Below are 23,495 nucleotides of genomic sequence, written 5' to 3' on the forward strand. Positions count from 1 at the left end.
TACTACATGTTCAAGTACTAGCTCAGTATTCTTATCAGGTTGTTCTTTCAGTTTAGGCTAGGGCTTTGAGCAAGAGGTATTTTTTGTGATATTCCTTGTATACTATTTAAGAACTAGAATTGGTTCTCATGCAGCATAGATTAATTATCACAAAAAGCTTAGTAACCTATAAATTCATCACTACTGTAAAAAAATACATTTGACTAGGTTAGATAAAATCCATTTACTGAAATGAAACCAAGAAAGATCAACTTCCAGGCATTTTTAGAGTTTACATATGTTAACCTAAACAAATCATTCCTCTTTTAAGGAAGAGGAAGTCCTGTTCAGTAGGATAGAAGACTGTCTTACTAAAGTACTATTTGATCCTAAAGATGTCAGTTTCTTTAAATAAACTGAACATTTATGGAATAGCTGATTTAATTGTAAAAAACTTGTCACTATTAATAATGCCATAATTTTTTAGAGGTCAGATCACATAAAGGGAAAATTGGAGTGTTCATTTTCATATAAACAAAATATCCTCTCCCTCATTATTGTCTGTCTATAAAATATTCTGTTTTGTACTTCCTGCTGTCTGCTTCTAAATGTAAGCACTTCTCAGATTTTCTTACTTGGCCTTATTTTATCACTTTATTTATTTATCAATACTAATTTGGAGACAGAGTTGATTAGTGGTTAAGCACACAGGCCTCAGTGTTAGACAGACTTGGGATCAAATTCAGGTTCTACCACTTACTAGTAATGTGACTTTGTCCAGGTTTTCTCATCCTCAGTTTCCCGATTAGTAAAAATGAAGATAACAGTATCAGGTAACTCAGACGGATTGCTTAAACCTGATTAACATCTTAGTTTTTACATCTTACCTAGCCCAGCATCCCCATTCATCCACTTACCAAGTTAAAATAAGTTTATGTCCTAAATGACTCTCTAATCCAGTTTTGTCTTTCTAACTGCAGTGTTTACAGCACATCATCATATTCTTCCCTGATGAATTTAAAAGACTCAAATCTGCTTCTGTTCTCTCCCCTAGCTGCTTTTCTCTATACCTCCTTGGCCAGCCCATCATTTTCAATACAGATATATTTGTCACTCCATAGACTAAATCTTTCCAGTGCTTTCTACTTCCCTGACAGTTCCTCAAATTTGGCCAAAATATAAACCTCCTTTAAAAGAAAATCCTTTTCATACCAAAACCAGATAAAGACACCACAAAAAGAGAAAACTACAGGCCAATATCCCTCATGAACATAAATGCAAAAAATCTCAATAAAATACTAGAAAACCCAATTCAACAGTACATTAAAAAACTTATTCATACAATCAAGTGGGATTTATTACCAGGATGGAAGGGAGGTTCAGTATTCACAAGTCAGTGTGATGTATCACATCAATAAGAGAAAAGGTAAGAACCATATGATCATTCAATAAATGTAGAAAAGTATTGGTCAAAGTACAACATCCATTTATGATAAAACCCCCAACAGAATAAGGTAGAGGGAACAGACCTCAACATAATAAAGACCAGACCTCAACATAATAAAGACCATCTATGAAATACCCACAGCAAACATCATCCTTAATGGGGAAAAACTGAGAGATTTTCTCCTAAGGTCAGGAACAAGATAGGCATGTCCATTCTCAACAATTTTATTCAACATAGTACTGGAAGTCCTAGCCAGAGCAGTCAGACAACGAAAAGAAAAGGCATCCAGATAAGTAAGGAAGAAAAACTTTTACTATTTCCAGATGATATTATTGGTGTATAGAAATGTAACAGATTTCTCTACGATGACTTTTGTGTCCTGTGACTTTACAGAGTTATTCTATCTGTTTTAGCAATTTTTTGGTGGAGTCTTGTTTGTTTTCTATGTAGAGCATGTTGTCTGGAAATAGTAAAAGATTCCTAGAGCATGTTGTCTGGAAATAGTAAAAGATTCACTTCTTCCTTGCTGATTTGGATGCCATTTATTTCTTTTTGTTGTCTGATTGCTGAGGATAGGACTTCCAGCACTATGTTAAAGAACAGTATCCCTACTTTGTTGAGAGTTTTGCTGTACTTGGTCAAATGCTTTTTCTGCATCTATTGAGAGGGTCATATGGTTCTTATCCTTTCTTTTATTAATGTGGTGTATCACATTGATTGATTTGTGAATATTGAACTAGCCTTGCAACCCAGGAATAAATCCCACTTGATTGTGGTGAATGATTCTTTTAATGTACTGTTGGATTCAATTTGCTAGTATTTTCTTGAGATTTTTTGTTTCCATGTTCATCAGCAATATTGGCCTTTAATTCTGTTAGTGGGTCTTTGTCTAGTTTTGTAATTGAGGTAATGCTGGCCTCGTAGAATGGGTTGGAAGTTTTCCTTCTATTTTTTTGGAACAGTTTGAGAAGACTAGGTATTAACTTCTTTAAATGTGTGGTAGAATTCCCCTGGGAAGCCATCTGGCCCTGGAGTTTTGTTTGTTGGGAGATTTTTGATTACTGATTTAATTTCTTTCCTGGTTCTTGGTCTGTTCAAGTTTTCTATATTCTTCCTGTTTTAGTTTTGGTAGTTTATATGTTTGTAGGAATTTCTCCATTTCTTCCATATTGCCAAATTTGTTGGCATATAATTTTTCATAATAATCTCTTATAATTGTATTTCTGTGGTATTGGTTGTGATCTTTCCTCTCTTTGTGATTTTATTTGGGTCCTTTCCTTTTCTTTCTGATACATCTGGCTAGGGGTTTGTCAGTTTTGTTAATTTTTTCAAAGAATAAGCTCCTGGTTTCATTCATCTGTTTTACTGGGGTTTTTTGTTTGTTTGTTTCTATATCATTTATTCCTGACTAATCTTTATTATTTCCCTTGTTCTGCTGGCTTTAGGTTTCATTTGTTGTTCTTTTTCTCGTTCCTTTAGGTGTATGGTTAGGTTGTATCTTTGAGATTTTTCTTGATTCTTTTTTTTTTTTTTTTTAAGTAAATTGGTATGTATTTTTTTCTTTTTTTTTTTTTTAAAGATTTTATTTATTTATTTGACAGAGAGAGAGATAGCCAGAGAGGGAACACAAGCAGGGGGAGTGGGAGAGGGAGAAGCAGGCCTCCCGCTGAGCAGGGAGCCCGATGCGGGGCTCGATCCCAGGACCCCGGGAACATGACCTGAGCCAAAGGCAGACGCTTAACGACTGAGCCACCCAGGCGCCCCTTTCTTGATTCTTAAGTATTGTTATACTTAAGATATATGCTTCCCTTTTATGACTGCTTTTGCTGCATCCCAAGGGGTTTGGACTGTATATCATGCAAAGCTATTGTTTTCTTGTTGATTTTCTGCTTAGATGATCTGTCCATTGATGTAAGCGTTGGTTTAATGTCCCCTACAATTATTGTACCATTATCAAGTTATTCCTTTATGTTTGTTATTGCTTTATATATTTGGGTGCTCTTTCTTTGGGGGCATAAATATTGACAGTTGTTACATCCTGTTGTATAGACCCCCTTTATTAGGATATAATGCCCCCCTTTATCTCTTGTTATAGTCTTTGTTTTAAAATCTAGTTTGTGTGATAGAAGTATTGCTATTCTGGCCTTCTTTTGGTGTCTTTGTGAATGATGAATGTTTCTCCATCCCCTCACTTTCAATCTGCAGATGTCTTTAGGTCTAAGTTGAATGTTTTTTTTTTTTTTTTTTTAAGTTTTTTTTTTTTTATTCATGAGAGACAGAAGCAGAGGGAGAAGCAGCCTCCCAAGGAGCAGGGAGCCCGATGTGGGACTCGATCCCAGGACGCTGGGATCATGACCTGAGCTGAAGGCAGATGCTTAACCATCTGAGCCACCCAGGCGCCCTAAGTTGAATGTCTTATAGGCAGCATATAGATGGGTCTTGTTTTGTTATCCATTATGATACTATATGTTTTTTGATTGGAGCATTGAGTCCATTTACATTCAGAGTGATTATTTATAGATATAAGTTAGTGTCATTGTATTACCTGTTACGTCCTTGTTTCTGGATATTTTCTCTGTTCCTTTCTAGTCTTTGTCACTTGGTCTTTCTCTTCCACTGAGAGTCCCCGTTAATGTTTCTTGCAGGGCTGGTTTAGTGGTTACCCTCTCTTTTAGTTTTTGTCTCAGAAACTCTATCTTTCCTTCTATTCTGAATGACAACCTTGCTGGATAGAGTAGTCTTGGCTGCATATTTTTTGCATTCAGCACATTTCATACATCATGCCACTTTCTTCTGGCCTGCCAAGTTTCTGTGGGTAGATCTGCTGCTAACTTTACTGGTCTTCTCTTTTAAGGAGGGACTGCTTTTGTCTTGTTGACTTTAGGATTTTTTAATTTATCTCAATATTTTGCCAGTTAAACTGCAATATATCTTTGTGTTGGCCTGCTTTTTTATTTTGATGGGTGTTCTCTGTGCCTCATGGATTTAGATGTCCTGATTAGGGAAGTTTTCAGCTATAATTTCCTTAAATAAACCTGCCCACTTTTCCTTCTCTTTTTATTGGTGACTCCTAGGATAAGAATGTTATTATGCCTGGGGCTCCTGGGTGGCTCAGTTGTTAAGCATCTGCTTTCAGCTCAGGTCATGATCCCAGGGTCCTGGGATCGAGCCCCGCATGGGGCTCCCCACTCGGCGGGAAGCCTGCTTCTCCCTCTCCCACTCCCCCCTGTTTGTGTTCCATCTCCCACTGTGTCTCTCTCTGTCAAATAAATAAATAAAATTAAAAAAAAAAGAATGTTATTAAGCCTAATGGAGTCACTGAATTTTCTAAGTCTACATTCATGATCTGTTATCTTTTTCCCTCTTCTTTTTAGCTTCATTATTTTCCATAATTTTATCTTGTATTTAACTTATTCATTCCTCTGCTTCCTCCATCCTTGTGGACATTACATTCATTTGGTTTCAAATCTCAGTTACTGCATTTTTCATTTTGGCCTGACTTGTTTGTAAGTCTTTTATCTCTGTGTAAGGGAACCCCTAGTGTCTTCTATGCTTTTCTCAAGCTAAGCTAGTATCTTTTGATTGTTGCTTTAAGTTCTGTTTCAGGTATATTACTTATGTTGTTTCGATTAGATCTCTTGCCATGACCTTTTTTTGTTCTTTGTTTTTGGATGAGTTCCTTCATCTTGGCATTTTGTCTAGGTCTCTGTCTTCTTCTGTGTTCAGAAAGCCTATTAATGTTTCCTGCTCCTGAGAGTAATGGCTTTATAAAGAAGAGGTCCAGGGCCTGGTTCTTCAGGAAGTGTCTCTGGTCTATGCTGTGTACACTGTGCTGCTGTGTTTTGGCTGCTCTTTCCTTCAGATCAATCCTCTGTAGAGTTTCTCCTTGCCTACAGTGGGGAGTGTTTGGACCTTGGACAGAGTGTGGTGAGTTTTAACTAGGTGTGCTCTGGTCTGCTTGTTAAAAGAGACCTGATGGTATTTCCACTACAGCTAAAGTTTTGCAGAACTCTGTGGTCTGTAGATGTGGTGACTACAGGGGATTTGTGCTCATCTTCTAGGGGAAGGACCCACTGTACTGGTTCTCATGTACTCTTGACTGAGAAAAGCAGTACCAGCAAAGAGCAGGTTGATGGGATTTGGAGTAAGAGGTTTAGGCCACCAGTGTTGGTGCTGTGCTGCTCCTCAAGTTAGTTTATGTGAGGCGTGTGGGAGAGAAATTGCTCCAGTCAGCTCCCTTGTCTTTGGAGAAGGGAGTTCTCACACACCACTATTGGCAAAGCCCTCCCAGAAGAGTGAACCATCTCCCCTCCCATGTCCCATGCATCCCTCAGATCCCTGCCTTCACCATGTTTGTGTCTGAGGCATCTCCCCACCCTGCCGCACAGTGCCTCTTGGGCTGTATCCCAGGAAGTCCAGCTGAGTATTAGAACTCAAAATTTTAGGGACCTGTTGTGGCAGGGACCCATGCTGGTTCTCTGGGGGAGGGTCTCACTTTGCTGGTACTAATGCAGTTTTGTCCCAAAAAGGATGTTGCCTGCCAGTGATTTTGTCTCCAGCGAGGCAATGCCACCTCTTCCAGATGTGCTCCAAGTAGGAGAAACCGTCTTTCCCAGTCCATCCCATGGGATCCTTAGTTTGTGCTGTCTGCCCCTGGGCTATCTTCCCTCCTTCTCCACAGGATCATTGCATTGCCCTCTGGGCTCTACAGTAGCCACCCCTGGGACCTCTAAAACTCTAGTCTTTGATCCCCTCTGGTTGTAAAAACTCTCAGAAATCAGCCCGTCTTATTTTCTTAGCGGTGTCATTGGGTCAGTGTTTTCCTTGTGCATATCTCTCTGTGCTCCACTCTCTCTCACCTTTCTCTGGGAGCAGGGCTCCCTCCCCTCCACAGCATTTATGGTTCGATTAGAACCAATCCATTTTCTCCCCTAAACCACATCTCTGCACCTCCTATCTTCCACAATGTCTTGTCTCCCTCTACTTGAGCAGTTTGTTATTAGTCCTCAGATCGATTTCTTGGGTATTCAGAATGATCTGATAATTATCTAGCTGTGTTCTAGGGATGAGGGAAGCATAGGATCCACCTATTGCTCTGCCATGTTAACTCCCCCCACCAGAATCATGTTTTTAAGTGTAAAACATAAAATAGATAGGATTACAAAGGAAACTTTATTTAAATATACTTACCAAATTATTTTTTCAAAGTAAAATAAGAGAAATAGATACTTATATTTACACAAAAACTTATGCACAGTTGTGCATAGCAGTTTTATTCATAATAGAATAAAATTGGTAACAACCCACATGTCCTCAATGGGTGATTGGTTAAATAACTGTAGTATATCCTTTCTATGTAAAACTACTCAGCAATCAACAAGAACAAACAATTGATATGTGCAGTAACTTATATGAATCTCCAGGTTATTCTGCTGAGTGACCAAAGCCCATGCATGCTAAAAGGTTACTACTGTAAGATTTCCTATTTATGACGTTCTTGAAAAAGCAGAATTATAGAAACGGAAAATAGATAATTGGTGACCGGGGGTGGAGGGTTCTGGGATGGATTTGAGTGTAGTTATGAAAGGGCAAAATGTGGAATTTTTGTGGCAATGGAAGTATTCTGTATGTTGATTTTGGTGGTTGGGTACATAAATGTACAAATGATCAAACTGCATTGAACTAAATACACACACACACACACACACAGAAATGCAAGGAAAACTAGGGAACTCTGAATAAGATAGGTGTTATTTCTCATTATCATTATCCTGATTGTGATATTGTTATATAATTCTGCAAGATGTTATCACTGGGGGAAACATAATATCTATACATTTTTCTTTAAATTACATGGTTATTTATAATTATCTCAAAATAGAAAGTATAATTTAAAAATGAAGACAGAGCAATGTGCTTCTTTACAATATTTATTAAATAACAAGACCAAGTGGTAGCTTGTATAACTAAGGTAATTCTGAAGAAATAGTGAGCATAATTGGTATTTTGAGATACTGTTACAAATGTGGTATGTGTGGTACAATAGGAAAATACTTGTGACTTTTAGTTGCATTGATCAAGTTGTAGGTGCTGCTTAAACTACTCTGGTCTGTCCTACATTCATAATTGAAGATGATGGCAGCTTCAACTAAGTGGGTATTGAAAATAAAGATGTTATTTCTTCCCTTCCATGTGTACATACTCCATTAATGGGACCCAGCTTTAGGGACTTCTGGGTTACTTTAAATCTGTTTACATTTCATTATCTGATATATCTCAAGGGCCTCTGTCAGATAAAAGGTAAGTATAATACTTAAGCTTTCTTTTATCAAATACTGTGATTGGTTATAAGGGCTTATAAAAATTGCTTTATACTTTTAAGGATTTACTTGGTGTGAATCACCCATATGCCCGTTGTTCACCCCAATTGTGAAATACTTGTTTTAAAAGGAAATATGGGTAGATTTTAAGTATGGAATAGATCATACATTTATTTTGTTTCATATGAAAGAGAAGTGTGGAAGATTTATTATCATACAGATTGGCTAATTTTGAATATTGTTAAATATTTTAATTAGCCTTCACTAGCAAATTATTTAAGAGTGGTTTAGCTTTTCCTTGTTTTTTTGTCTCTCAAAGTGTATAGATCAAATGAGGTGGCTTTTTGTAAGAAATGCAGTTCAGTGTTTTGAGATCAACATTCTACTTATTAAAATATCATACTTTTGGGATGCCTGGGTGTCTCAGTCGGTTAAATGTCTGCCTTTGGCTTAGGTCGTGATCCCAGCGTCCTGGGATCAAGCCCCACGTCAGGCTCCCTGCTCAGAGGGTAGTCTGCTTCTCCCTCTGCCACTCCCCCTATTTGTGTGTGCGTGCTCTCTCTCTCTCTGTCTCTTTCTCTCTCTCGTTCTCTTTCTCTCAAATAAATAAAATGTTTAAAAACATAAAATATATTATCACCTTTTTGTCTCAGTTAATGTAAAAAAATTAAAATTTATTGTATTTTTTTTTTTAAAGATTTTATTTATTTATCTGAGACAGAGAGAATGAGAGAGACAGAGAGCACATGAGAGGGAGGAGGGTCAGAGGGAGAAGCAGGCTCCCCGCGGAGCAGGGAGCCCGATGCGGGACTCGATCCCGGGACTCCAGGATCATGACCTGAGCCAAAGGCAGTCGCTTAACCAACTGAGCCACCCAGGCGCCCAAAATTTATTGTATATTTAATCGAGCAATTATTTGATGTTATTATGAAATATTTTCCTCCATACTCTACAAATTATATTTGCGTTCCACAACAGAAGAAATAACAGTAGGGCTACAAAATTTAAATATATTATTAGAGGTTCTGTGTACTTGACATTTCTAATAGTACATGTACTGAAAGAAGGATTTAAGTGTTTTTTTTTTGGTCTTAGATTCTGTGATTTTGAGGTGAAATAGTTTAGCTAATGTTTGATATATAGAAACTTCAATAAGTAAACAATACATGATTTCTCATCGAAAGTCCTATACTTTAAACATTTTAGTTAATCACATTTATATGCGCTCAGTCAAATCCTTTTGGGACAAATAGTATGTATAATTTGAAGAATAATGATGCTTTTTTCATTATTTTAACATAATAAATTTATTCAATCATAATGGAAGCAAACAATTTGAATTATACAGTGACAACATGTAGATTTTTACTCTGACGAATGTAAAAACAATCAATGTTATATTAGTTTGCTAGGGCTGCTGTAACGAATACCACAGATTGGGTGACCTAAACAACAAGTATTTATTTTCTTACAATTCTAGAGGCCAGAGGTCAAAGATCAAGGTGTCCATAGGATTTGTTTCTTCAAAGACCTCGTTCCTTGGCTTATAGATGGCCATCTTTTTCCAGTATCTTCAACTTAATGGTTTTTTCATATTGTTAAAAAAAAAAACCAAAAAACCTTTCTTTTTCCTATCCTAGAATTTCATGTATGTTCTCTTATTTTGCCCTCTGAAAAGGTCTTAATTAAAAACATTGTGTCCTGCAATGGAAAATGACAATATGAAGTTAAACCATGATAGTAATTTTCTGTATAGGCTTTTATCTTATAGATCTTGAATTGATAATATGTAGTATCTTTTAGGCTATATTTTTCAAGCAATTTCAAGAATTTTTACTGCAAATTTTAAATAAAATTATTTGAAATGTTGCAATATATTTATTTAAAATACCTTGTATTTTTTTGATAAATGAATTATGTAACTCAATCTCCCTTTATGAAATGTTTTTTAATAGAACTCATTTAAGATATTAATTAATTTGGTAATACATTTGAATACAGGAAAAACGTCTCATACACATACAAACATATAAACATACATAAGCATATAGGTAGAAAAAATTTAGCTGAAATGTGTTTCTTATATAACTGAAGAGAAGCCATCTAAATTTTTAGCAACATACTCAGAGTTGTATAGCTCACCAAATACATCACTATTAGAATGAATAGGTAGATTGACTTGAACCAGGCTCTTGTTTTGTTTCCTTTTCCTACTGAAACTCAAGGAACAGATGATGAGGAAAATGGGTTTTCTCTTTCTTATGCTTTTAATGTTATAGGAGCCTCTCAAAACAATACTGTGAACAGTTGTAGATATAATTCCAAATTTGTTAATGTATAACATTGTATTTTCAGAGAACTGCAGTGATAGGTAAGAAACTCAGTGTGAATTATGTAGCCGAAGAAAACTGACTACATTATGGTTTATAAATCATGGTCAGTAACAGTAACAATATTTCTGTTTTCATGACAATATTATTGTCTGTCCTATTTGAAGATGATATCACTAGTAGTAACTGGCTATTTCTCTGCATGCTGTAGTTGAAAATACTCATGTACAGATCAGTAGTTCTTCCCAGTGTTTGCAACAAGATACCTTTACAATTTAGAAGTCTGAGTCTTAACTCAGATTACAAGGAAATGTGTATTTACATTGAAGAGTGACAGATCATGCTCAGACTAAGTCAATTAAAATTCATAAGTGGTGGTAAAGTCTTATAAGGGGGAGCTTGGGAAGTTGGCAGAATAGGAAGACTCTGAGCTCACCCCATCTCTTGTTTCTAAGTAGATATTGTCCACATCTAAGTCAACAAACAAAAGCGTGTAATCCAAATACTGGGAGAACAAACTCCACAACTAAATATAGATAAGAAGCTGCAGCTTAAAGGTTAGGAAGCTCAGGAAGGGGGAGGGAGGCTGCCCACAGGAGGGACAGAGCTGCATGGAGAGAGGGGAGAGAAACAGGTCTTCAATCCAAGGAGCTCACTCAGGGAAGACTAATCACCATAATATTTGGCTTTAAAAACCAGAGGGGCTGAGTCTGAGAGTTTAGAAAACCAGACATACTAGGAGCTTTTAATGTCTGGGAACTCAGCACTGAGTGAGCCCTGAGGTGAGTGATAGCTGGGTTGTGACCCTTAAAGAGACAGGATCCTGCATGGAGAGGCAACATAAAATTGCCAGTTTTCACAAGCTGGGGTCAAATGGGAGACAAATCTGTTCATACTAACTTCAGAGTATGTCAGTGGACTTCTCCAAAAACAAGGGAGCTGGCAGGTGCCATTTTCCTCTCCCACTCCCCAGCATAAGCACAGAGCCACCTGCCAGAGGCAGGGTGATATCGACCTTTGCTACCTAACCCCTAGCAGTGTACCAAGCCCACAAGTTTTCCTGAAGGAATAGTCCATTCCAAACCTGCTAGCAAATTTTGTTAAAAATACACATGTGTCCCAGTGACCAGCCACCAGTGCACAGCTGCCACAGTGTGCTGCACAAATACCCCAAGGTGCCCAGTCGTGCACCCCCAGGCACTGTCATGTGCTGCACCTAACTACATGCCCCCAGCCGTGTCTGTGCCGCATGGAGGAGCTGCAATGTACAGCACCCAGCCACCTGTGCCCAGCTGGTATAATGCCCTGCCCTCAGCTTCGCACACCCACCTACTGTTGTGCTCGATGCCCAGCCGCCAAAGGCACATCTGCTCTTGTGCATGCTGCACAGAGCTGCCATGCTGGACCCAACTGCCAGATGATGCCCACTTGTGCACCCCCAGGCACCTTCACATGCCAGACCCAGCTGCACCCAGCCATGTACCCCTGGAAGCTCTGGCATGTAGTCCCCATCTACCACAGTGCATTGAGGGATCCAGAATAGGACTAGTGACTCAACACAAAGTTTGCTTTTACTGCCATCCCACTCCCTACTTCCCCGACAGGCATGCCCCCACATGCCTACATCAGTACCACTGGCCTACATCAGTACCAGGAATAACACAGGGAGCAAGCAGAGCCCACAACAGGTAGAGAGTCAGTGTAGATCACTGCACCAAAAGGAAAAGTGACTCAGACACAAGACCAGGGCATAAGCAACACACATAGGGTACTTTCCTGAAGTGCCAGGTTCTGGTGAACACGGGACACTGCACTGCATGGCACCCAAGGACCTTCTCTTTGTAAAGTCACTACTTTCAAGATCAGAAGACACAACTAACTTTCTTAACACACAGAAACAGTCACAGAGAAGCAAAAAAAATGGAGATAGAGAAATTTATCCCAAATGAAAAACAGGACAAGGCCATGGCCAGAGAGCTAAGTGAAACAGATATAAGTAACATGCCTGATAGAGAATATACAGTAATGATCATAAGAATACTCACTGAACTTGATAAAAGAGTGGAAGACATAAGTGGCACCCTTAACACACAGATATGGAATAACATGGAGAGGTAAAAGGTATAATAAATGAAATGAGAAACATGCTTGATGTAATGAATGGCAGGATGGAAGAAGGAGAGGAAGGAATTAGTGACCTGGAAAACAGAGTAATGGAAAGTAATCAAGCTGAACAAAAGAGAAATGAATTATTCAAAATGAGAATAAACTTAGGGAACTCTCAGTCCACCAAGTATAATAACATTTGTATTATAGAAGTCCAGAAGAAGAAGAGAGAGAAAAAGGGGAAGAAAATTTATTTGAGCAAATAATAGCTGAAAGCTTCCCTATTCTGGGGAATGAAACAGATATCCAAATCTAGGAGCTACAAAGAACCCCCAACAAAATCTACAAAAGTAGACTCACACTAAGAAGTATTATAATTAAATTGGCAAAATATCTTGATAAAAAGTCTTAAAAGCAGCAAGACAAAAGAAGTCAGTAATTTCCAAGGGAAAACTCATAAGACTAGCAGGAAATTTTTCAACAGAAACATTACAAGTCTGAAGGATGTGCCATGATATATTAAAAGTGCTGAATGGGGAAAATCTGCAGACAAGAATACTTGGTCCAGCAAGGTTATTGTTCTGAATAGAAGGAGAGATAAAGAGTTTCCCAGAGAAACGAAAACCAAAGGAGCTAGTTCTGCAAGAAATATTAAAAGGGACACTTTGAGTGGAATGGAGACACCAAAAGTGATAGTACAGAGGTGTGAAACACAAAAAGCAGAAAAAATGAATATTTTTATAAAAAATCAGTCAAGGAACTAACAAGAAAAAGGATATAAAAGTGTAATAACATACACCTAGAACATGGGCAGGATAGGAGAAAAGAATGGGTTCAAACTTAAATGACTATCAACTTAATATAGATGGCTATATACCGAGGAGGTTGTTTTTTTTTTTTTTTTTTTTTTTTAATTTTATTTATTTATTTGAGACAGAGAGAATGAGAGAGACAGAGAGCACATGAGATGGGGGAAGGGTCAGAGGGAGAAGCAGGCTCCCTGCTGAGCAGGGAGCCCGATGCGGGACTCGATCCCAGGACTCCGGGATCATGACCTGAGCCGAAGGCAGTCGCTTAACCAACTGAGCCACCCAGGCGCCCCCGAGGAGGTTTTATACAAATCTAATGGTAACCATGTATCAAAAACCACTAATAAATAAGCACAAAACAAGGAGAAAGAAATCCAAATCTATCACTGGAGAAAATCAGTAACACATGAAAGAAAGATCAGACAAAATCTTCAGAAACAACCCCAAAACAAATAATAAAATGGCAATAAGTAAACATCAATAATTGCTTTGAATTTGAAACACTCCAATCAAATGACATAAGGTGATAGAATGGATAAAAAAAATGAGACCCATTTATATGCTGCCTACAAGAGATCCATTTTAGACCTAAGGACACCTGTAGATTGAAAGTGAGAGGATGGACAAATAGGTATCATGCAAATGAGTATTTTTTTTTTAAAGATTTTATTTATTTATTTGACAGAGAGACAGTGAGTGAAGGACCCTGGGATCATGACCTGAGCAGAAGGCAGATGCTTAACCGACTGAGCCACCCAGGCACCCCATGCAAATGAATATTAAAGAAAGCCAGAGTAGCAATACTTACATCAGACAAAGCAGACTTTAAGATAAACACTGCAACAGGGGACATAGAAAGACAGTATATAATAATGAAGGGGATAATCTAACAAAAAGAAATAACAATTGTAAATATTTATGACCCAACATGGGAGTACCCAAATACATAGTATTTTAAGTCCTAGTCACAGCAATCAGACAACAAAAAGAAGTAAAATGTGTCCAAATGGGTAAGGAAGAAGTAAAACTCTCAATAAACATTTCTATACACCAATGATGAAGCAGCAGAAAGAGAAATTAACAATTCTATTTATAATTGCACCGAAAGTAATATGATTCCTAGGACTAAACCAAATCAAAGAGGTGAAAGAAGTAATCTTTATTATTTTCTTCCTTCTGCTAGCTTTCAAAAGCTTCATTTGTTGTTCCTTCTCTAGCTCCTTTAGGTTTAAGGTAAGGTTGTTTGAGATTTTTCTTGCTTCTTGAGGTAGGCTTGTATTGCCTCTTAGGACTGTTTTTGCTGCATCCCGAAGGTTTTGGACCATTGTATGTTCATTTTCATTTGTTTCCATATATTTCTTATATTAAAGATTTTATATTAAAGATTAGAGAAGAAATAAATGATATATAAACTGAAAAAACCAATAACAATAGAATAGGTCAATGAAAGCAGGAGCTGGTTCTTTGAAAAAATTAATAAAATTGATAAACCCATAGTCAGACTTATCAAAAGGAAAAGAGAAAGGACCCAAATAAATAAAATCACAAAAGAGAGAGGAGAAATAACAACCAACACCACAGAAAGACAAACAATTATAAGAGAAAGTTATGAAAAATTGCATGCCAACAAATTGGACAACCTGGAAGAAATGGATTAATTCCTAGAATCATATAAACTACTGAAACTGAAGCAGAAAGAAATGGAAAACTTGAACAGACCGATAACCAGCAAAGAAGTTGAATGAGTAATCAAAAATTTTCCAAAAAATAAAAGTCCAGAGCCAGATGGCTTCACAGCTGAATTATACTCAACATTTAAAGAAGAGTTAGTACCTATTCTTTTCAGACTATTCAAAAAAATAGAAATGGAAGGAAAACTTCCAAATTCATTCTAAGTGGCTAGCATTACCCTAATACTACTAGCTGGTGGAGACTTCACTAAAAAGAACTACAGGCCAATATCCTGATGAACACAGATGAAAAAATTCTCAGTGAAATTTTAGCAAACTGAATTCAACAGTACATTACAAAATCATTCACTGTGATCAACTTGGATTTAGTCTTGTGTTTTAAGTGTGGTTCAGTCTTTGCAAATCAATCAGCGTGTAATGCCACATTAATAAAAGAAAGGATAAAGATAATATGATCACTTCAGTAGATGCAGAAAAAGGATTTGACAAAATACAACATTATGATAAAAACTCTCAACAAAGGAGGTTTAGAGGGCACATACCTCAACATAATAAAGGCCATATATGAAAAACCCACAGCTAATATCATCCTCACTGGGGAAAAAGTGAGAGTTTTCCTCTGTGGTCCGGAACAAGATGGGATGTCCATTCTCACCACTGTTATTTAACATAGTACTGGAAGTTCTAGCCTCAGCAGTCAGGCAAGAAAAAGAAATAAAGGCATTTGAATCATCAAGGAAGAAGTAAAACTTTAACTATTTGTAGATGACGTGATACTCTTTATAGAAAAACGTAAAGATATCACCAAATAACTGCTGGATCTGATACAATAATTCAATTAAATCACTGGATACAAAATTAACATACAGAAATCTGTGGCATTACCGTATTCCAATAATGAATCAGTAGAAAGAGAAAATAAGGAATCAATTTCATTTACAGTTGCACCAAAAACATAACCTAGTAATAAACCTAGCCAAAAAGCTGAATGACCTGTATTCTGAAAAGTATAAAACACTGATGAAAGAAATTGAAGATGAGGGGTGCCTTGGTGGTTCAGTCGATTAAACATTGTACTCTTGATTTCAGATCAGGTCATGATCTTAGGGTCATGAGATCAAGTCCTACATTAGGCTCTGTTCTGGGCATGGAGCCTGCTTAAGCTTCTCTCCCTCCTTCTGCCCCTCCACTGCTGCTTGCTCTAAAAAAAAAAAAAAAAAAAAACACTACTACCAAAGAAATTGTCGATGACACAAAGAAATGGAGGGACAGTTAAAATGTCTATTACCCAAAAGAATGTACATATTTACTGCAATCCCAGTCAAAATAGCAACAGCATTTTTCATAGAGCTAGAACAAAGAATTCTAAAATTTGCATGGAACCACAAAAGACCCTGCATAGTTAAAGCAACCTTGAGAAAGAAAAGTTGTGAAGGCATCACAGTTCCACACTTTAAATTGTATTACAAAATTGTAGTGATCAAAATAGTATGGTATTGTCATAAAAATGGACACATCAATGAAACAGAACAGAGAACTCAGAAATGAACCCACAACTATATGGACAATTAATTTTGGAGCAAGCAAGAAAGACTGTTTAAACAGAGTAAGACAGTGTCTTCAAGAAATGGTGTTTAGGAAACTGGACAACAACTTGCAAAAGAATGAAACTGGACGACTTTCTTACACCATATACAAACACAAATTCAAAATGGATTAAAGCCGTAATTGTGAGACCTGAAACCATCAAAATCCTAGAAGAGAAGACAGGCAGTAACCTCTTTGACATTGGCTGTAGAAACTTCTTTCTAGATCTATCTCCTGTGGCAAGGGAAAGAAAAGCAAAAATAAACTTTTGGGACTGCATCAAAATAAAAAGCTTCTGCAAAGCAAAAGAAATAATAAAAAGAATAAAATGCAACCTATTGAATGTGAGAAGGTATTTAGAAATGACATATCTGATAAGGGGTTAGTATTCAAATATGACATAGCTGATAAGGGGTTAGTATCCAAATAAAGAACTTAAAAAGCTCAACACTCAAAAAACAAATAATCCAGTTAAAAAATCTTAGAAGACATGAGTAGACATTTTTAGGAAGACATACAGATGGCCAAGAGGCCTATGAAAAGATGCTCAACATCTCTGATCATCAGGGACATGCAAATCAGGACTACAATAAGATATCATTTTATGCCTCTGTGGATGGCTAAAATCAACATCACAAGAGACAACAGCTATTTTGAGGATGTGGAGAAAGGGGAACCCTCTTACACTGTTGGTGGGAATGCAGACTGGTGTAGCCACTGTGGAAAACAGCATGGAATTTTTTCCGAAATTTAAAAATAGAACTATGCTATGATTCAGCAATTGCACTACTAGATAATTACTGAAAGAATTCAAAAATACTAATTCAAATGTATATATGCACCTCTGTGTTTATAGTAGCATTTTCTACAATAGCCAAATTATGAAAATAGCCCAAGTGTCCATCGACTGAGGAATGGTTAAAGATATAGTATATATATATATATACAGTGAAAAATTAGCCATAAAAAAGAATGAAATCTTACCATTTGCAGTGACATGGATGGAGCTAGATAGTATTATGGTTAGTGAAAGAAGTCCATCAGAGAAGGACAAATACCACATAATTTCACTTGTGGAATTTAAGAAACAAAACACACAAGTAATAGGGAAAAAATTAGAGAGAGACACACTCACACACAAATCAAGAAATGGACTTTTAATTATAGAGAAGAGAGGATGGTTACCAGAGGGGAAGGAGGTGGGGCGGATGGATTACTTAGGTGGTGGGGATTAAGGAGTGCACTGTTTTGAGCACCTGGTATTGTATTGAAATGTTGAATTACCATGTTCTACATCTGAAAGTAATACAACACTAATGTTTTCTAATTGGAATTAAAATAAAAATAAATAAAAATATTTTGTAATATCAGAAGTAGAATCTCCAGTGCAAACCTGAAGTGTTCTTTTTAGAATATCATTGATTTTGATACTAACATTTCATATCAGAGTTAAGGGAATTTAATTATTAAACTGGCCCAAGGTATCTTTTGTTTTTTTGTGTAGTGTCTTAGAGTAATATAAGCACAGTCAGAGTGACACTTATTTCTATCCTAATGATTTTCAAATTAAGGAATGGCTTCAAATTTGGAAAGCTTTTTGTTAACCTAGCTTTGGAATGGCATGATGTATGCTAATTGCTACCTTTGCATTATTTTTTTAAAGATCAAATGGGCACAGTGGTAATTTTCATTAATCTCATACAGAGCAGCTAATTAAAATTTCCATTATTCTCTCTCCATTATCTAGTTGTTTCTTTTGTTCAGTATCAGGATAGCATGCTAATAATAAGTCATTCTTATATTACAGCCCTATTAAATATAGTGAGAATTAGTTTAATCTATTGCACTGTTTTGTTTTTACATGATTTCTTTAACATCATATTGCACTATATTGATTGTGCTGAAGATACTTTGGCATTTGTAATAGAGATTTCATAATTAAATATCTGGTTCTTTAATTTTTTATTCAACATTGGGAGAAAGTGACATATGGTGGGAAAAGAAGTAACCTGAGGACCAGAATATTAGTGTTTTTTTCTTGTAACCTCACTAATTAGGTGACCATGGACAGTTACCATGATTCTCCATTTCTGTAATGATGCTATTAGATCAGGTGATATTTAAGGGTCAGCTTGTCTTTTATAGGCTATTATGTTTTCTTAATCTTCAAATATGAATTATGTTAAAACCTGTGAAAGCTTGATAAAAGGTATTTGTTTTATAAGGTTATGTATTTTTTGTATTGCTCTACTAGATTGCTTCCAGTACTTATAACCACAAAGTATCCTAAATTATATAATTTATACCTGTTTCTAAGAGTTGGGGGAGGAGGGAGTCCCAGGGTATTGGGCTGGCCCAGTTTTTCCATGAGGAATAAATATCTCAGCCATGACCATACAGTAGAAGGGAACAAACATTTCTGAGCAGCTTACTTTGTCTATGAGACAACACAAACGAAATGCCTGTTTTGACCACTTTATATGTATGCATTGTCTCACTTAATCCTTATAATAAACATAAGGGGTCAGTGTCTGTTATCCTATATCATGAATGAGTAAACAGGATTATAGAGATTTGTTGAATAGTCTGATCAAAGATTACCTAGATGATAAGTGAAGGTGGCACAGTTCAAACCCAGTGACAGTTTGAGCTGTTCCTAAGATGCTGTACGCGGTCTCAATTTAACTATTCTACACTAGCATTTCTGAATATATGGTAATGGAACATCTCAGAACTGTAATATTGTGAAGCAAAACTAAACTGAGTTTTGAAGCTCCAGCATGTTTAAACTCATCAGATATTCACCCGTTTGTTTATTAACCATTCATTCATCTCTCCATCCATTCATTAAAGAAAGATGTTTTGAGGGGCATCTTAAAGAAAGATGTTTTCAGGGGCATCTGGATGTCTCGGATGGTTAAGCTGAGGTCTTGATCTCAGGGTTGTGAGTTTAAGCCCCATGCTAAAGTGCCCAGCACGGAGCCTACTTAAAAAAAGAAAAAAAAGAAATATGTTTTGAGTACTTACTGTGTCCCAAGCATTGTGTTAAGATCTGGAGATATAGTGGTGAACAAGGTTGGCGGGATTTCTGCCTCATAGAGCTTATGTTTTAATGAGGAAGACACAGTAAACAAGTACTAAACAATATAAGGTTACATTGAGCCAATACTATAAATGAGATTTAAAATGATGTGATGATGAATGTGGTGGGGAGAGGACTATTGGGCTGAGACTTAGATGATGAGTCAGGGATGGAGATATCAGGATTAAGAATCCTCCAGGCAGAGAAAGCAGCAAATAGAAAGGTCATTCTATAGTAATAAACTCATGTACAAGCCTCCAGGGAAGGATTGGTAGGGCCTTGTTATCCATTAATTAAGAAGATGAGTTTGAGGGTCAAATGAAAGTGGTCTGTGACTACAGACTTGCAACATTTTATACTATATATGTTTACTTGCTGTCATTCTTTGTGGATCTACAGCCTTAAGAGTTGGGTAAATAAGTTATAGAAATGTGGAAAAGATTTCATGGTGATGTTTTTACTTTGCCATCTATGTCGTGATTTATTCAGTAGAAGTCTTGAACATCTGTATATCCTAACAAATAAAAAAAAATCAAGTTAGTGTGCATTACACAAAATATGGGATCTAAAACTGTGAAGTTGTATTCCTTGTTCTGTAATTATTATGGTCAGATTCAATAATAGCACACTTAATTTTGAGGCTCACTGAATTGAATCACTGTGTTGGATACTTAGCATAGAGTTCTGAGTCTAGAAGAGTGATAGACACAAATAATGACCTTTGCCCCAGTGTCTTAAGTGTTATAATAGTGATAGTGCTGCAGCACTATAAGGGAATACAAGTCCCCTACATAAGACTTTATTAGACTTCAGGGGTGCTTGGGTGGCTCAGTTGGTTATGTGTCTGCCTTTGGCTCTGGTCATGATCCCAGGATCCTGGGATCGAGCCTCATGTCTGACTCCCTGCTCAATGGTCAGTCTACTTCTCCTCTGCCCTTCCGCCTGCTCATGCTGTCTGTCTGTCTGTCTCAAATAAATAAATAAAATCTAAAAAAAAGACTTCATCAGACTTCAAACACTATTCAATGGAATTAAAAAAATTTCAGACATTAAGAATGATTGTCAATTTTTATATTGAGGAGGCATTCTCGATAAAAGGCAAACACCATGAAACCCTATGTAATCCATTTCTCATTATTAACACATTGGGTTTGTTTTTTTTTTAATTCTGTATCCTCTAATGATGTGTCTTCTACCAAATTGAAAAAAAAATGCTTTCTTTATTCTAGCTTAGGTACTTAGAGAAACTGAGTGTGATTAGTATGAACTTGGAAAATGCAACTTAAACTAGAATTTTAATTCTGAGGAATATGTTTGTAATATACATAATCATAACTGTCCCATTTGTATATCTGTGAAACTGAGTTACTAGTACAATGAATGTATTGATGATGTTTTCCTCTCAGTCTTTTCCCCAAATTACTTACATAGTTATGGCAAGGTGATGAAGCTAAGGAGCTGTGATGAGATAATGAGTTTTAGAAATAACCCCATGTATATTGGAAAATAAGCTAAAAATTAGTCATTATCAGATAAATGCATTTAATGACTTTTTAAGATTAATCTACAACATGGGAGTAACATGGGAAGGAATAGTTGGGAATTAATGAATACTTTAGACTAATTTGATTAACATACTAAGTGGAGACTGTATTGTTTTACATTTTAATAACTGTTTTCACTAATTTTTTGAGGTAGGCTAATTCTCTGATATATTTCAACAGTTTTGGGTTATCTATAATGTTTTATATTAAATTTTGTTCACTGTATTTTGTGGTATAGAACATAAACATATTAACTAGGAAAATTAATAAGATGATTTATAAATGTTCATCCTGTGGGTTTAGGAGGGCCAGCTAATGTTAATGCTAGTGCCTGGATTGTAAATTTAAACATCCCTGTCAGTGACACTTAATCTCAAGTCCATAGTCTATTCTGGCAGTGTCATTTTCTTTTAAATGAGGATGAGGGGAGTGCTGAGATATATATAACATGATTTTACCATGTCAGTTCTATGAACAAGAATTTTTAAGTGCATAGCACTCTGCAAACATTTTTCTGCAGTAAAATATTTACATATTCTATGCATTATTTATTTTAAATGTTATTTTAAAACCTGTTGTTTGTCTAAAATGATATTTTTTTTATAGGGAGGGCTGAAAAACAGCAAACATGAATGCACCTTATCTTCACAAGAATATGTTCATGAATTACGATCTGGTATTTCAGATGAGAAACTTCTTAACTGCCTTGAATCTCTGAGGGTTTCTTTAACCAGCAATCCTGTCAGGTAGGTGGTTCTTATTATTTTGGTATGATTCTTGCAATTTGTACTGAATGTAGTTGTTAAGAATACAATCAGTTACGTCATTTTAACCTCAAGATTTTCTGAACAGCAGTCTGATATTAGCTAATAAAACAGCAATGTCTGACTATGAGGTTGTAAACATTTAAAAAATAGAGTTAATCTGATCTCTGAATAATGTGTAATGTTAAGAATACAGATATTACTTGGATGTTTAATTCCTCTTTTATTATATAATACATGGATCCAGAAGTTAAATATCCACATTTACTTGGCAGTTTGTTTGCACAGATAACAATTATTATATATTTATTTGTAAAACAAATTAAGTATATTGGCTCTGATATTATTCATTTTTGCTTGAGAAATAAATACAGTTTTATATTCTATAAGTTTTAGATATACTGTTCACATATTTTTGTAATTTGGGATAGCAAAAATTAAATTATTTTAACCAGTAAAAGGAATGAGAGAAAGTATTAATAAACTCCAGTAAAAGGAATGAGAGAAAGTATTAATAAACTCAAAGCTCTACACATTTAGGCTACTTTCTTTCTCTCTCTTTTTTTAAAAAAATTTTTTATTGTTATGTTAATCCCCATACATTACATCATTAGTTTTAGATGTAGTGTTCCATGATTCATTGTTTGTGCATAACACCCAGTGCTCCATGCAGAACATGCCCTCCTCAATACCCATCACCAGGCTAACCCATCCTCCCACCCCCCTCCCCTCTAGAACCCTCAGTTTGTTTTTCAGAGTCCATCATCTCTCATGGTTCGTCTACCCCTCCGATTTCCCCCCCTTCATTCTTCCCCTCCTGCTACATTCTTCTTCTTCTAATTTTATTTTTCCTTAACATATATTGCATTATTTGTTTCAGAGGTACAGATCTGAGATTCAACAGTCTTGCACAATTCACAGCGCTTACCAGAGCACATACCCTCCCCAGTGTCCATCACCCAGTCAGCCCATCCCTCCTACCCCACCCCCCACTCCAGCAACCCTCAGTTTGTTTCCTGCGATTAAGAATTCCTCCTATCAGTGAGGTCATATGATACATGTCTTTCTCTGACTTATTTCGCTCAGCATAATACCCTCCAGTTCCATCCATGTCATTGCAAATGGCAAGATCTCACTCCTTTTGATGGCTGCATAATATTCCATTGCATATATATACACCACATCTTCTTTATCCATTCATCTGTCGATGGACATCTTGGCTCTTTCCACAGTTTGGCTATTTTGGACATTGCTGCTATAAACATCGGGGTGCACGTACCCTTTCGGATCCCTACATTTGTATCTTTGGGGTAAATACCCAGTAGTGCAATTGCTGGGTCGTAGTGTAGCTCTATTTTCAACTTCTTGAGGAACCTCCATACTGTTTTCCAGAGTGGCTGCACCAGCTTGCATTCCCACCAACAGTGTAAGAGGGTTCCCCTTTCTCCGCATCCCCGCCAACGTCTGTCATTTCCTGACTTGTTAATTTTAGCCATTCTGACTGGTGCGAGGTGGTATCTCATTGAGGTTTTGATTTGGATTTCCCTGATGCCGAGCGATATTGAGCACTTTTTCATGTGTCTGTTGGCCATTTGGATTTATTTATTTATTTGAGAGAGAGAAACAAGTGGTGGGGAGGGGTAGAGGGAGAGAGAGAGAGAAGCAGACTCCCTGCTGAGCAGGAAGCCCAATGTAGGGCTTGATCCCAGGACCCGGAGATCTTGACCTGAGCTGAAGGCAGACGCTTAACCGACTGAGCCACCCAGGCGCCCCTAGGCTATTTTCTAACTACAGAGGATTTTTAAAGAAGTTCCTTGCCAGTGGTGGATTCCAATA

General features: G+C 36.7%; 1 protein-coding gene across 7 annotated transcripts in view; it reads left to right on the plus strand.

Moving 5' to 3' along the window:
* DIAPH2 (diaphanous related formin 2) overlaps positions 1–23,495 on the plus strand; it is a 961,567-nt gene that overhangs the window by 200,499 nt on the left and 737,573 nt on the right. For all 7 annotated transcript variants that reach the window (XM_054508614.2, XM_045880234.3, XM_054508619.2 and 4 more), the window contains one exon: positions 21,502–21,641. In XM_054508614.2, coding sequence (XP_054364589.1) covers positions 21,502–21,641 — 140 coding nt within the window. The remainder of the gene's footprint in view (positions 1–21,501; positions 21,642–23,495) is intronic.

This window comes from Mirounga angustirostris, unplaced genomic scaffold (assembly GCF_029215605.1).
Source record: "Mirounga angustirostris isolate CCGP_5_RB_7025 unplaced genomic scaffold, mMirAng1.0.hap1 SCAF_11, whole genome shotgun sequence".
NCBI lineage: Eukaryota > Metazoa > Chordata > Mammalia > Carnivora > Phocidae > Mirounga > Mirounga angustirostris.